This window comes from Ovis canadensis, chromosome 2, assembly GCF_042477335.2.
Source record: "Ovis canadensis isolate MfBH-ARS-UI-01 breed Bighorn chromosome 2, ARS-UI_OviCan_v2, whole genome shotgun sequence".
NCBI lineage: Eukaryota > Metazoa > Chordata > Mammalia > Artiodactyla > Bovidae > Ovis > Ovis canadensis.
This window is the reverse complement of record NC_091246.1, coordinates 239,847,049-239,863,237: the sequence shown is the minus strand read 5'-3', so window position 1 is coordinate 239,863,237 and position 16,189 is coordinate 239,847,049. Positions and strand designations below refer to the sequence as shown.

Sequence of the window (16,189 nt, the reverse complement as noted above, 5' to 3'; positions counted from 1 at the left end):
GAAAAGAGTGGATTCTGGGGCTGAGCCAGAGCAAGGCACAGACACAGGGTCAGAGATGGGGGAAGGGGCCTCTGGGGCAAGCAGAGAAGTTTCAAGGTCACCAGTTTAGACTAGAAAGTCAGTATCAGAGGAGGGATGTCTGGAGAAGCATGAGACACCTTCCTAAGAGGTTCTCCTCCACTGCAATGCAGAGCAACCAGGGCTGAAGAGGCCCACAGCCAGGAGAATCATTACTGGCACAGAAAAAAGAAGAGCTGGAGATTCCTCCTCACTTTGAGGGCAGTGGAAATAATATCTTGAGTACACCTGACAAAGGCAAGTTAGAAATTAAGCCAGGACCTGGCAGAGAAGTGGACGGGGCTAGGAGGCCATGAAAAATACGAATATTCATTAAGTATCTATGTGCCAGCTAGCAATACAACAACAGCTTAAAAAGGCGGCAGGGGCCGGGGCGGGGGGCAGGGAAGGTGATGAAAACAGGAGCTACGGCTCACAAAAATGCAGTTCGACAACTGAAAAAGCAGCTCAAGAACAACAGAAAGTGGACTTGAGATTAACGCTGGAGAGGAAAAAAAAGGCACCTCTTCTTCCCAATGTGTATGGACAAGCCTGGAGACAGATCCTGGGTGGGCTGAGGGGCAGAGCTCCCATGGTGAGTGCCTGGAAAGGGCAGGTGCCGCACGAGCACCACTGCCCATCTGCTGGGCCTTCTGTGAAAGAAGCCAGCCCTTGTAAAGGAGCCGAGCCAGAAGCTCTGGTTCCCGTCTGGCAGGGACTGGAACTGAGGGACAGAAACAGTGGGAGACACACAGGCATCAGCTGATTCAAAAGTGTGGTCACTGCCACACAGAGATCCAGATGTTGAGGGCGAAGCGGGGAAAACCACTTGTATATTCTCCACAGTGCCTAGGACAATGCTTCGCATGGGTCAGGAGGGCAAACAAGGTGTGTGAAATCTGAGAGGAGCCAAAACTACTTAGCTGCGCAGGCATCTTAGATACGAGACAGAACCTCTTGCCCCGTAACCAACGCAGTAAGTTTCTTTCTCTTCTAGAGTCAAAGTGATATGAAGCCCTGCATCCCATGTGACCTCAACTGAAGCCCTGAATCAACAGACACTGCCACAGGTCTGGGGCCCTGTACACAGAATAAAAGCTGGGGGGTAGGGGCGGGGGGGGCGGGCAGGGGCGGAAAGATAGGAGCAAGAAGGAATTTCCCTGCCTCATTAGTCTCCAATTTTCAGACTCATCTAGAAATCCTAGCAGTTCCAATGTCTGGGTTAACTGGGGGTGGGGGTAAGGAATAAAAAAAAATCCCAGGTGAATAGTAATTGGATTACCCAGCTATGCCCCAGAGTCAAATGGCTGGAAAAGGCCAGGACAGCAGGGCCTGATACAGTTAAAATGACACTATTTTCTAAACCAAAAATTGAGGCACTTGGCTGATAAAGACAATGGGATGGAATCTTTTAAATTGGGGTTGTCCTAGAAAAATTGGGGACATATGGTGGATTTAGGTCGGTAGCTTATTTCACAACAAGGGATCCTCTGGGTCCAATATGCTAATGGGAGGGGATTAAAGATCTGGGATGGGAGATCTAAGGGGGAGAGCTGTCACTGATTTGTTAAGCAGGAAAAGCAATAGAAAACTGTGTCTCTGTAGACAGTAAGGGAACAAGGTCAACATTCTGGGTATGGAGCAGGAAGGAAAGGAAAGTTGATTAGAACTGAAACTGTGTCAGTGAAATCTGTTCAGGTCTCAAAAGCGGCCTTGGGGGAGGGAGGGTGAAGACTGCGACGGTGGAGCTATCACTGGCACAAACTGGTATCCAGCAATATAGCAGTCGCCGGCTAGTTCTCATCACTGCAGGGTCACAGTTAGCTGGCAACCTGACCTTGGGCAGATTATTTCCCTCCCTGTGGACTTCAATTTAACTACGTTATCTCACAGGTCTCGACTTTTAATGTAAAGAGCCCACACAATACAATATGCCTTCATTTGGCATAGGAAGGAGAGAAAACGCTCTTCTAAAAATGGAAGAGAGGACGGACGCAGAACAGCTTGTCCCTTTCCATCCAATTAAAAGCCTCGTGAGACTAGATTAAAAACAAAACTCTCCAGCTAAGTCGCAGGCCCTCCAAGATAGGCAGTCGCCTACCCAGAAAGTAGAGCGGATGCCAGCAGCCTTGTCCCTAAGCGGACCGTCCATCCCGGGAAAGCGCCGTCCCCGGAGAACCGAAGCGGGGGTGGGGGCGTGCGGGGACACAACGGAAGAGTTGGGCACGCCGAGGGTGACGCAACGGCTGCCGGGGGAGTGAGGGGCAGGCAGGGTCCCCGACGAGGCGGGGGAGGCGCAGGACACCTCCCCGGCGCCGGGAGGGCGAGAGTCGCGGGCTGGCACGGCCTGGCAGCCGAGTAGGCCTGGGCCGGGAGTGGCACCGGAGGGCGGTGGCCGTTGTCCGGTGAGACGAGCGCAGGCCGCGGGACCCCTACGGGCGAGAACCCCTCCCCCGCCACGGGCACTGACCTGTCCAGGGCCCGGCTGGGCCTGGCCGGGCGGGGCCTACTCAACCCCTCGGCCGGGCGCCGCCTCGCGCGGGGTCCCGGGCCCGGGCGGGCCGCCTCCTCTCCGCCGGGAGCCTCCGAGCCGGGGCCCGGGGCTGCCGCGGCGCATCCGACCGCACCGGCCGAGCCGGCGTCCACAAAGGGCGGCAGGGGCGCGAGGCCGGGGTGGGGGTGCCGGCGGTGGCGGATTGCGCGCGCGCGCGGCGGGCGCTGTAGGACTGCAGCCGCCGCGGAGACAATGCGGCGCGTCCCGGCAGGGCTCCCGCGGCCGCCTCCGCCGGGGGCGGGGCGAGGGGCGGGGCGGGGCCGGGGCGCGCGGGGCGGGGCCTCCGGGAGGCGGGGCGCCGGCACGGAAGCTGGGCCGCGCGCTTCCTTTGTGCGGCCGCGCCGGCCCCGCCCCCGCGGCGCCCTCGGGAAGGCGCCGCGAGGCCGGTGGCCGGTTAGAGACGTCAGGTTGAGGTTTAGGGAGGTAGGCGCCGCGCCGTGCCGCGCGGGCTTCCGCCCTCGCCCCGTCAGAAGTCCCCAGTGCGGTGATGGACTGTGACTCCCGCCTGGCCAAGTAGGAGGCAGGAAGAATAACGACTAGCACTAATTGAGTGCTTAATTTGTGTCAAGCCCTACATGCTCGCGCGCTCCTCTCACTTAAAAGAGTTCACAATAACCCCACAAGTAGTCATTATCCTCCCCACTGGGAACTAAGTATCAGAGAGGTTAACTAATGACCAAAGTGCCCCAGTTACACATCCATAAACGGGGATAATGCCTCCTCTTTAGGCTTACTATGCAGGTTAACTGAGGGCATTTACACAAATTGCCGGCAGTGCCTGGCACACAGTTGGAGCCCAGTAAATGTTACTTCTTTTCCTAAACCACGCTGGTTTAAACTGAACTGGGAAAGCACCTTCATTCAGTAGACGTGCTAGAGCTTGTGAGACCTTCACAAGCCCCCACCCCCCACGCCCAGCTTCATGCTGAATAGATGATCCGAATTTCTCTCTCCATGCTTGACTTCTATTTCCAACATTACCTTTCTTAGCATTCATTCATCTCCCCATCCCTTTCCCCGCAGGCCTCATCTCTTTTTGTTTCCACATTTTACATTTATTTTATATTCCCTGATGGTTTACTTTGCTCTCTTTTTCTTTCCCTCTCCCTCCGCCCATTTTTCAATGCCTTCTTTAATATTCACATTTCCTTCCCTTTTCTGTCCCTACATTTCTTACGCTTATATTTTGTTCTATAAACATGCCCACACTACTCCCTCCCTACCTTTATCCACTTCACTAGTCCCTTCTGGAATGCCGTCTGCCCAGCTCCACATGTCCAGGTCCTACCTCTCTTAAACGTCTAGACTCAAAAGTAGCTGGCAAACTTTTTTAGTAAGAGATCAGATAGTCAATATTTTAGATTTTGTACGTCATGTGGTCTCTATCGCAACCATTCAACTCTACTGTTGCATCAGGAAAGTGACCACAGACAACACAACATGAACGTATGTGGCTGTGTTCCAATAAAACTTTATTTGTGGACACAGACATTTGGATGTCATATAATTTTCATGTATCACAAAATATTCTTTTGAGTCTTAAAAATGTTTTGTGAATGTAAGAAACCATTATTAGCTTGTGGGCTGCAGGGATACTGGTCATATGATGAATTTGCCCCTTAGGATGTAGTTTGCCAACCTTTGCTCTAGAATAATGCCACTTCCCCCCCTGCAATCTACCCAGATAACCTCTACTCAGCAGTAACTTTTCTCTCTTACTTTTTAAAGCACTTACCCATAATCTTTCTATGACATTTATCATATCTTATCTTTTATTGTATTTTTTTCCTGTGCATTTCTCATCTTTTCCAGAGGACCTTAAGCTCCTTGACGGTAGGGTACAGACCTTCTTTCTCTGTGGATTACCTCCCATTTCACAGTGCTTTGCACAAAGCAGGCATTCAAACACTTAATACAGAATGGATATTTAAATCGTGGGTGCTTGACAGTTGTTTCCATTGTGCAAAACTTACTTTTCTCATGAGATAGAACCTTAGGAACAGGGTGCTTTGTTATATGTATATCATTTGGACTAGATTTCAGAAAAAAATTTTTAGAGTTTTATAGAGAAGATGAAGAAAGGAAGGCAAATGTCAGTTCATTCAGAGATTGTTGGATAACAAATAACTGAACAAAGACTGTTGATTATCACCAACCTGCAGACAGGGCATGTGTCTCCAGTCAGGTCCTATTCAACATTTCTATCAGCAGATTGGTTAAAGACATGCTATATAACATACAGATGGCAAAGTTAAGCAGAGGCGTTAGTAGAATGAGTGACAACATTCAGATATAAAACATTCCTGGCCCACCACTTAGTCTCTCTGTGCCTCAGTTTTCTTATCTTGAAAATGGGCATGATAAAGGTTTCAGCTTCAGAGAGTTACTGGCAGGATTAAGTGAGAAAATGCATGTAAAGCTGGCAGAGAGGACTCATTAAATGCCAGCTATTAACTGTTAACATTTTCTGGTGTGCCTCGAACTGTGGGCTAAATTCACAAGACACCATTGAATGGACATAATTAATAACATTTTGGCTCACAATATAAACTGTACAAGTTTGAGATGGAGGGGACCTGAAATGATAGCAGTTCACGTAAAAAGAAACCACAAAAAACAGAAACCAAAACCAAGCCCAACCCCTCTGGGATTCACAAGACACAGTGCTCTGTGAACCAAGGAAATCATTCCCTTGGGTTGGGGGAGTTAACATGGGGTCATAGGTGCAATGTCCTGATGAAGGCAGGGAAGGGCACTACCCCTGAAGCCAGAATTATGGGGCTGCCCTTTCTTACCTGTGAGACCTGGAGCCTTTCATTTCCTCCTCTAAATAATGGGGACAATAGCAATGATCTCTCAGGGATATCATGAGTGAGCAAAGGAAAACACAACTTGGCACATAGTAGGTGTTCAATAAATTTTAGTTCCTCTCTACTATACTATGGAGAGCTCTGCCTCTTGGAGGGCTTATAAAGCTAGGTCTAGGTACCAACCTTGGGTCACTAGCATCTTTTTATATTTGGAATTAATGTGCTTCATTTGGGGGAATCACACTTTAAGAGAATTAGTGGAAACGTGGAATGTGGCTAGACAAGAATGATCAGCATGGTGGAAATGGGAGGTCTTGATGTGTGATAGGTAAAAAAATGAAATAAATCTCAAATATTTAGCCTGGAAATGTTTTTTTCTCTCTTTCTCTCTCTCTCTTTTTTTTAATGGGGGGGGGGGTAAATGGGGAGAAGAAAGAGACATGATAACTGTCTACACACACTGTAGGAGATGGACTCCATTGCAATCCACAAGACAGAATCACAGCCAGTGGTGGAGTTTCAGGACAATACATTTTGGCTTAATTTGAAAAGCCACTTTCTGATAATTAGAGCAATCCTACAGTGGAATGGGCTGCTTTACAAAATGGTGAACCCCTTTTCATTGCAATTTGCCAAGAGAACTCTGATCTCCTCTCTTAATTTTTCGAATGTTCTCTGCTTTCCTTTGCTTTTCTTTTCCTTGATCCCTCTTCCATTCCTTATAGGACATTTATAACTACTTTGCCCCAAAGCTCTTTTATTCTCATTTCTCTTTCTTCCATTTCCAAACCCCCCTTTCTCTTGGTTCTCTCCATCTCCACTCCCAGCACATTGGGTTCAACAATGGAACTGCCTCCCTGAGTTATACGTGGCCCACGGCCCAGAATGTCATCAAGATCTGGGCCAAGATGGCTGCACACACTGGCAGAGAAGGAAAGGAAAGTGAGGGGATTGCTGTGGGGGCAAAGGTACCACCGTGGTTCTCCTGTCAGGGTAGAGGGATCAGTGGAGCCTCCTGAAACCCAGGTCTTAGAGAAGCCTGCCTGCCACTGAGCGCTCAGTGGGGAGCCCAGAGCAGAGCTGCCTGTTCCCTCAATGAGGCTTTCCATGAATCCTCTGCTAGCTCCCCTTAGACATTGCCCTCATCTGTGCGCTATGCAGCCGCCTTGTCATATCGACAACTTCAAGAACACTCTCTCATACCAAGCGGAGCAGAGGATTGAGACAACTGGATCCCTGGGTGAACTCTCAACCTGGCATATGGCTATGTAGATACATCTGACAGCAGTGACAGGCTGGCCTCATCTAGAACTTTCAGTTCTTTTCTTTCTCTATCCTTTTATACCTTCTGGGTCCCCTTTCTTTATCCTTGCTTCGTCTTCTCAATCCATTCTCTGATTCCACCTACCCGACTTCTTTCTTGACACTTGGGGTTTATAGTTTCCTTCCCGTTCTAGAGGCCCAAGTGCAATGTGCCAAGGGGTGGCAAGGTGGGCTGACTCTCTCCCCTCCCCCAAGGGCCCCGCTATGCTTCATACCGTGAGCTGGGGACTGCTGGATGTTCGGGCTCTTGGGCACGGTCAGGCCACCTGGCATGGCAGTGACGATGGCTTGCTGATGTGGTGATGGGCCAGACCGAGTCTCCGACCCACTCTTCTCCCCAGGTAACACTTCCTTCCAGTCATCTGGGGTGCATTGCTGGGGCTGTTGAAGGACAGGACAGATATGATTTGCTCACGAATTGTCTCTACCTTTCTGGACGCGTCCCCCATATTCGTGGAGCTTGGGAAGAAGGACATTAAGATTCAGCCAGCCCCAAGTTAGGGAGAGGCCTCTTTTCTTTCCTGGAGTGCTCAGCGAGGACTTTGATGCTCAGCCCACACAGATACACATCCCAAAGGGGGCCGTGGGATGGCCTGAGCGGTGACCTCCCTCTCTGTTCCCTGGGCCTTGGGATAGGCTTACTCACCACTGGTGAAGCAGGCTGTAGTTGTAAGATGACAGCCGAGGCATGCTGGAACCTGCGCTGAGGGGTGTGGGCCAGGCCCTCGGGATATCCGTTGTGAGCCCCAGTGTCTGGTGCGGGAGGGGGACACTGCTGAGAGCTGCCAGGCTTGTGCAGATTGGCAGCGGGGCACTGGAGAGGCAGGGTGGATGGGACTGGGCCTAGTGGCATGGCATGGGCTTCTGGGCTGGGTTGCAGGGCCAGGCTCGGAGGGACCGAGGCCAGCTGGGGATGGGACAGGGCTTGGAGCGCCGGCCGTGATGGCTGGGGTGGCTGCTGCTGCTGGGATGGCTGCTGCTGCTGCATTACAAGCTGGGGCTGCAGATGCTTTGAGGATGGCTGGGGGAGGAGCTGGTGCGGCTGCAGCTGAGCATAGGCTGAAGAGGGAGAGGCCAGGTTAGGTGGCATGGCTTGGCCTGGTCTTCTGCTGTGTCCCCCCATCTGTGCCCCCTCCCACATCCACATAAAGAAGGCTCCCCAAACTCAATGTTCTTGCTTTCATCTCTTTCCTCCTTTGCTGAGAGTTTAGCCTGGCCATTGCTAGGGCCTGACTTTCTCTGTTTTCTTGCTTTCTTCCTATTCTGAAACATTGGGCCCTTGGCTGGCCCTCAAAGCCCAATGCAAAGCTCACCTCCTCTGTGAAGCCTTCTTGGATCATTCCAGCTGTTCAGAGAAACCCTGGACACTGGAGGGTGCTACATTCTCTCTCTCCTCCATGTCCTGCACTTGCTTTGCTCCATGTTTGCAACAGGTGCAGCCCGTCACCCAGCCTAGCTCTGTAAGGATGTCTGTTAGTCACCCTCCTGGCTCTGCTCAGGCCAGGCCCTCTCGAGGGAGGGTCCTCAGACTCTGGTGGGAGGCAGCCTGGGCTGGACCACAGTTTCCTCTTGTTACAAGTGGGGGACCTTGGGCTAGCTGTTTAACCTCTCAAGGCCTCAGATGTCTTGTCTGAAAACCAGAAACAAAAATAGCTCTTGCCCAGAGAGTTGTAAGGATGAAAGAAAGAAAGAAGGAAACAACACAAAAAACTGTGAAAATAAAATGAGAGAAAAATGACATAATGTGAACAGCACAGTGCCTGGCACACGGTCACGGTCAATCATTTATTTGTATCTTCAATCATATCATTAAAAGTGTTATTTCAGTCTTAGCTTAGGTTCTGAGTGTCCTGGGCTTACCTCTACCATAATGACGTGTATTGCAATGGATAAGAACTGCTTCTTAGTTGTCTTCCCTTACAGGTCATGAACCCCTGATGATTGGGAACAATCACATATGGCTTTATCTAGAACCTCGTTTGACACCTAATAGTAGATGAGGGCTGAATAAATAAATGTATTGTCATGGACTGGGGTTCAGGGGTTGCCATTTGCTGCTTGCCCTTTCTTCCATTTTTAGCCAGACTGGCTTGTGGAGGTGAGGATTCCTGTATTTTCTCATCATCCCTCCAGTGTCCAGCTCATGCCTTATGGACCGTAGGGGTTCAGGAAATTCAGCTCAGAGACTGGGCGTTCTCACCTTGCTCACTCTGACTAGTGGCATCCAGGCCAGCTTAGCATGAGGGCTGCTCAGTTGGTCTGGTCCTGCCTAAAAAAGCTGTCCTCGGCAGAGACTCGTATAGCTGGAGGGCCGGCAGAGAGAGGCTGTGCTGTGCAAATGCACAGAGGACCATGGCTGGAGGCTCACAAGTGGATTTTTACCACCACAGGCTCCCAGCCAATGAGGGGAATGCCAATTCTGGGTCCTGAGCTAATATTTAAAAGGATCCTGTGACACAGGGGCAAAGGAAGCAGATTGCACACACAGGGGAGGTCCCTTCTTTCTTAAATTTTGTCTATATTACACATAGGTTCCCAGCTATCTCATCACAAGCCCATGTGGAGTTTCAAGCAGAATGTCAGCAGGAATGGAAAGGAGAGGACAGAAACAAGAGGTGTTAAAGAGACACAAAACGCTCCTCGTGGCCTACTGTTGGAGGCAGAGGAGGAGGGAGTATGGATGGCCCGCAGCTATAGCCTGGATGACGGTGAACTGTGGCAGAGAGAAACATGGGCGGTAATGAGGTTTTGAGAGAAATGTGTGGGGCTTCAGGTGATGGTAGAACATCCAACTGGAAACTGCCAGCAGGCATTTGGTGATTATAAATTGCCCCTGACTGCAACCTGAGCCTTGTCTCCTAATTTCACCTTGAACAGCTCAAAACTTAACAATCAGGTAAAGACTGTTAACCAGGCAAACTTAGTAATCAGGAATTTTTAAGATGATCCTTGTTAAGACACCCAAGAGATACTGCAGAGGCCGTGAAGTGCCTGGATAGGCTCTAGCCGTCAAAAAGATCTGCAGATGAGGGGAAGTATCCCTGAAGACTCAAGTGAAACTTGTTCTCCCTTATCCCCAAACCATGAATTCCTATCCTGGGAACAGAGTCCATCTAGGGGCTGCTGGTTTGAGCTGAGAGCTGGAGATGGTACAGGTCAGAGGCTTGTCCTGCCACCCACTGGCTGTGTGGCCCGAGACAGGTCCTTTTCTCTCCCAGGACTTGAGGGTTTTATCTGTGAGACAAGAGGTTTGGGCTAGATGATCATACAGTCTGATGGGGGGTGGCTATCATAGGGAAAGAGTGTAAAATTCAGGATTTATAGTGTGGAAAAAGGAAGTTTAGAGAAGGTTCTAGATCTATAGTGCATAAAGAGTACAGTTAGGCACAGGACACATGTGTTCACCAAGATTGGGAGAGGCAACTGTTGGCCTCCCAGCCCTCCATCCCTGGACCTCCTCTCTGTCCCGCTCTCCCCAACCCTGTGCTGCTTGTGGAAGGCCACTGTTTCAGAACAAATGATGCTAGCATATGCCGAGGCTGGAAACAGAGCTCATGAAAGCTTAGAGAAGTTCATAGATCAAAGACTCCAGGATATTTTGGGGCAGGGGGAATGTACGTCCTTAAACTTTCAAGGTTAATAAAAAGCAAAGAACATGATTTAACTCCAGCATTGTGCTGCGTCAAATTCCCTGTATTTAAAGCATTGCAGTAACTTTCTAATTGGTCTTTCTGATTCTTCTCTCTATAATCTGGCTTGTGGATAGACCACAAATTAATCTTCCTAGGGCACAGACCTGATCCCTGATTAAGGGCCGTCAGGGACTCTCCTCTGTCTGTGGTTGTCTAAGGCCCCTGGTGTTCAAGATCTTCTTACAACATAAACTAACCTTTCAGTTTTTATTATTTCTTTGATCCAAGCCATCTTTACTGTTCACTGTGCCCTGTACAGAAGTTTGTACCCTGTCTCACACCGTCTAGAGTACCATAAATCAAATCCTCACAACCTCCTTCTCCTGCCACTTACCAGCAGTGGGAGGCTGGGCAATCACTGGACCTCTCTGGACCTCTGGCTCATCATCTTTAGAGTGGGGGTCATGATGATATCTACACTCATAGTTATTTCAGTGAATGACTTATCTGCTTTGATTGATAGACAGAATTTAGGATTGATTTGTTTCCTCCAAACTGCCTAGAATTTAACAGATGCTCAGTGTGGCTGTATGAATGAATGACAGCAAGGTGGAACTCCAGCTTGTTTGCGCCACAGAATTCTTCCCCTTCAGAGCTCAAATAGGCATGAGTTGGGGATAACCCTACGGGCCATTTTGGTTTTATCAGCACTCTGGTTTACTGCAGACCTTCCTCCTGTGTAACCTCTGCTCACCGCCTGCCTGCCCTTACCTTCATCCACCCTAACTGCTCTGCTCACTGTCTGTACAGCATTCCTCTCCACTGTGCCCTTCTGGCTTCAACTTCAGTGCTTCCATTTTCTGGAATGCCCTCCTTCTGCTTCAGTGATCTCAGTGAGGCATAAGCTTCTTTGGCCCAGGCTCAGCTCATGTTCTCTCTCTTTGCCTTGACCCTGTTACGGGTTTTCCCTCGGAAGTCCTGAATGCTCTTGCTTTTGTTGCTGATTTCTTTGATTCATTTGTGATTTAACATGTGCTATCTTGCAGACGTAGTTCATCAATGCTTAAAAATTCTTATCCCCCTACCACCATTTTAACATCTTTTGAAGTAGGCTGCATATTACAGTTGATGATGCTGGTTTAATTGGTAGTGCCTTTCTTTCAGGCAAAAACATGGTGCATTGTAGTCAGTGGTATCTTAGACTGGAATACTTTTTATGCTTTTGTGTGTTTATTTCCTGTCTATCTGGCCAGATTATACGCTTTTTGAGTCAAAGTTGTTGTGTTTTTTTTTTTTTTAAGAGATGTGCTTTAGTTGAACGTTAGTAACGTTCAATGTTTCTTTTCCCTTCCACACTGTCCAGCACAATAACCTACGTGTCCGTAGATGCTCAGCAACTATCTGCTGTCGATCATAGTGAGGTCAGTGGGGTGGCTGATGGTGGGCACTTCCCACCACACCACACCAGAGGCGGCTGCATCCCTCTTCTCTACAGCTCCGATGGGCGTATCAGGTTTGAAGTACGGATGCACAGAAGCCTCTCTGGGCCTTCATTTCCCCTGCAGTCCGGGGCTCCATTTTCCCTTGGAGCCCTTCTGGCTGCCGCCACCCCCCCACTGCTAGAAGGCTCACTGCTTCTAGGGAGCAAAAGCTTGGTTCCATGGGACCTCAGCCATGGCTCCGGAAGGCCTCATCAGTCCTTTCTGTTACGGAGCAGAGGAGGGGCAGGCCTAGGGCCTCCCCACATTAGGGCCCAGCTCAATGGAGAGACTCTAGGCCAGCTCTTCTTTCCTGTCTGGTGCTCTAACCTTGACAGCCGCCTTAGAATCTGAAGAGACCAATTCACTGTTCCCCAAACAACTGGTTGTTAGCAGCAAGAGGATTAAGGGCCCCTGTGCAGGAGGGCTGGCTGAGGGTTTACCAACAACGCCTCCTTTGCTGCATCCACTGCCAGAACTTGTGACCAGTAATGGACCTCGACTGATACTAAGTCTTCCTGGATGCAGGAAAAAGTTCACTGTCCAGAAGTGCTGGGATTCTTGTCTCAAAACACATGGGAGCTGCAAGCATCCCAGATGTAGGCTGGAGGTTTGCTCAAATACCTTTTTGTCTGAGCTGCAATACTTGACTAAAATTTGGAATTACCTGGACTACCAGTGAGGGGAGGGTGCTTGAGAGAGAGGAATGGCATCACTTTCTACTACCTACTACTCTTCAGGATTTAGAGAGTCAAATGAAGAGATACTTTCAAGCTATCTGTTCACTCGACAAAAATCACTGAGCATCAACTACAGAGCAAGCACTGTGTTTGGTGCTGGCCAAAACCTGGTCCCTAGAATAGGTTTAGTGGAATACAGTTTAGCAAGAGAGAGTTGGTAAACAGATACCCTCAGCATCACTTGGTAAATATTAATGACAGGAGACAAGCACACACTACTGAGAACACAGAAAAGGAGATTCCGCTTGGAAAGGAGAGCAGAGAAGGCTTCCTGGAGGAAGTACGTATTTAGCATGATTCTGAGTTCTGAAGGCGATGAAAGGAAGAGCACGTGGGAAGACTGAGGCATTAAATACCATGGTGCTTTCAGGGACCTACAGGGCATCCTGAGCAGCTGAACCCCTGGTGACTGGTGTGAGAACAGCCAGAGAGGAGACAGTTGGCCAGGGAGGGGGGGCGGGCGGTGTCTAAATGATGCCAGCACCCTTCAGAGGTTGCTCATCTCCAAAGATACCTCACGTGATCAGGCCTCAGGAAGTGACTGAGATTGAGGTTGACTCTGGAGGTCAGAGTCCCACATACACATAACTAGACAAGGAAGCGCCTTTTAGGAAAATCTGAAGAAATAGGCACATGGATTTTCTGAGATGCAGTTCTGCCAGGCTGAGGGCTAGGAGGAACGTGAGAGGGCAAATGGAGCTGAGGGAATCTCCCTGGCAGAGGAAACAAGTTTACAAAACCAGGGTTGTCCACCTCTGGGACATGCTGTGGTGGGCTGTCTATGCCCTAATATCTTTAGACCTGCCCTGCAGCTACCTGGCAAAACCACCAGACACCCTCTGTGAGCAGGATTCCTTGTAAGACAGCGCAGCATTAGAAAGGAAACTACCCACCCTTGGTAGAGGGATGAAAATATAGCAGAAGTGGCTAACGGCATGGATTTTAGAGACAGATCTGGTTTGCATCTTGGTTCTGCCACCTACAGGCTGTGCAACTGAAGACAAATTGTTTAACCTCGCTGAGTCTTGATTTCCTCTTCTACAAACAGGGATACACTTCAGAGTAGTCTGTTAGTATCAAAAGGAAGATTATGTTTCAACCACAAAGAGGAGAGTTTCACTGCCTTTGTTCATGCTGAGAAGATGCACAATACACCGTAGCTATTCTTAAAATACTACCTGCTATGTATATATTGCTTTGAACTCAAAGCATTCTTATAATCTGAGTCTCATTTATTCCTTACAAGCAGCCTCTGAGGCAAATGGGCAGTGTTCCCATGTTACTAGCAAGGGGAGTTGTTTCCAGGAGACTTCTACAATGCCGCAGATTCAGGGAAAATTGACTTCATTTGACACATGAGGCGGGGTGTCTTGGATCTCATAAATGCTTGAAAAATGCTGACGGGTGAGTGAAGGGCGCAGTCAGCAAGTGCAAATTAAGACGGCAGGCTTTCAAGGGTTAGTTGGAGGCTGTTGAAAACTTTGGAGGTAATCTTGGATGGGTGAGGAAGGGGGAGTGTGATGCCAGGAGGAGAGATGGAAGGCCTGCACGGGTCACGCTGGTCACAAAGGGGTCGGGGTTGGGGGGAGGAGAGGGGGAGGATCTGTGTGGGGGAGCCCTGAGCAATTACAGTAGTTCTGGGGTCTTGAGTCCCCCACCCAGAGTCAGAGTCAGTGGTCAGAAGTCATTAACGTGCTAATTATTGAATACCTCCTGTGACCCGATGAAGCAGGAAATAAAAGACGCAGTGAAGGTTTCTAAACAAGCAAGGTGCAAGTCTCTGAGGAAGGTGACTCTGGCAGGTATGGGAGGAGGGTCAGGTGGTCAGTTAAACCTCATACGGTCAGCAGGCCTTAAGCAAACCTGGGAGCTGACACAGAGAAAATATGGTCAGAACATGGTGAGAAAGTGGGTGGTGATGGAGGGTGGGAATAAGGAGTGAAAGGGAACGAGCATCTACTGTGAGCCTGCTCAGTGCTGGACACATCGCATCTCATCCATCTTTGTAGCATGTGGTGAAAATAACCATCTTAGTCTCATAAATGAAGAAATCAAGGTTTACAGAGATGAAGTAACAGGATGCTGGTCACAGAACCAGTAAGTGATGAAGCTGGGGTCTGAAACCAGGTCTCACTGTGAAGCCTATGCTTTTCCCATTCTAACACTCCTGCCTCCCTGAAGGGAAATGAATCAAAACTGTCCTGAGATTGTAAGCCTGGGTCCAGGAATACCTGATGACTGTGGACAGTGGCCAGGAACGGGGAAAGGGGGATCCTTTCTGAAGAGGGAGACTTCCAGCTTTGGGGTTTGATGTATGAATTTCCAAATTTAAAAAATGTGTATGCAGGTGGGGTGACATCCTCATGGGAGGATCCCATAGACAGCTGGAAATCGCTGGGGGCGGGGGTGGGGGGGCAGAGTTGGATGTGTACTGAGGAGTCATCTGTGAACACTGGGGGCAGGCATCTGAAATGTAAGAAAAGGCAAGGTCTGCTAGAAGAGAGGTGTCAGAGTCAAACACGACAGGGGATGGATGGACTGAGCGTTTTGGGAGTCCCACAGCTAATGGCAGTGGGGCCGGGGAGAAGCAAGGAGCTGCAGGGCCCACCTACGTGCACAGATGGTCCCAGGCCCACGTGGCCACTCTGGGCAGAGATGTCTCCCAGTGCCAGCTGAGATAATCCCCTTCACTTCTGTTCTGGAGACATACTCAGTTTTCAAGGCGCAACTCAAATTTCCATAGCCCCTCTTAGAATTTACACTTGTTCAGCTCTAATGCCCATATGGTTGGCATTGTGTTTGGCACATAATAGGTGCTAAATGAGTATTTGTGGAGCTGAATTGAACAATTAAGGAGGGAAAGCTATATGGAGATGGTAATTAATTATTTTTTTCTGAGCCATACCTTCTTCATTTGTGAGATGAATAATTATTGCTAGGAGTAAATGAGATATGTAGGTTAGGCATTTAGTACAGTGCCTGGAACATGGTTGTTCATTATTGGTTGGTAATTATCATTACTGGTAGCAACCATGGATGTAACCTAAGAGGAGCTTAGGGGGAAAGAGTTGGGGAAAGAAGGAATGCCCGGCAGTTCCAAGGCACACAGTCTGCCTCTCTTCTTTCTCTCTCTCACATACATGCACACCCATGGTGAGAAATGTTCAACAAATATAAAACTTCTCTGCTGATATCTGCTGGCTTCTCCCAACCCTGACCTAATACAAGGAGGAGATGCTTAGTAATCTCAATCTGGTCCTACAGTGGGTAACTGAAATGATCGTCATAATTGGTTGCGTGATTTTAACATTAAAATTGCTGGAGCCAGAAAACAGGACCTCGTGTAATGTTTTCGTTTCTACTGAACTTCCTCAGCAAAAGTGTGTTCTACCCCACAGTTTGGCAGGTGCTTTGGGAGGGTAATATGGTACCCAAGGGTCCTGGAATCAGCACGCGTCACATTGTCCAGCTTCTCACAGACAGAATCACTACTCCCTGACACAAAACCCTCTCTGTGGTAAAAACAAAGCCACTGTGTGGCAGGCCTTCCCAACAGTGAATTCTCTCTCCTTCCAGAGACCTGAGGAGGGACGAA

At 49.2% G+C, this 16,189-nt stretch overlaps 1 protein-coding gene across 4 annotated transcripts in view; it reads right to left on the bottom strand.

Annotated features, from left to right (window-relative positions):
• PHC2 (polyhomeotic homolog 2) overlaps positions 1–16,189 on the bottom strand; it is a 120,652-nt gene that overhangs the window by 20,661 nt on the left and 83,802 nt on the right. For 3 of the 4 annotated variants that reach the window (XM_069574719.1, XM_069574721.1, XM_069574720.1), the window contains 2 exons: positions 7,391–7,803; positions 6,960–7,125 (listed from right to left, as the gene is read on the bottom strand). In XM_069574719.1, the coding sequence (XP_069430820.1) occupies positions 6,960–7,125; positions 7,391–7,803 (579 nt within the window). Of the gene's footprint in view, positions 1–2,527; positions 2,863–6,959; positions 7,126–7,390; positions 7,804–16,189 lie in introns of those variants that run through there. The other variant, XM_069574722.1, reaches the window with a different exon arrangement.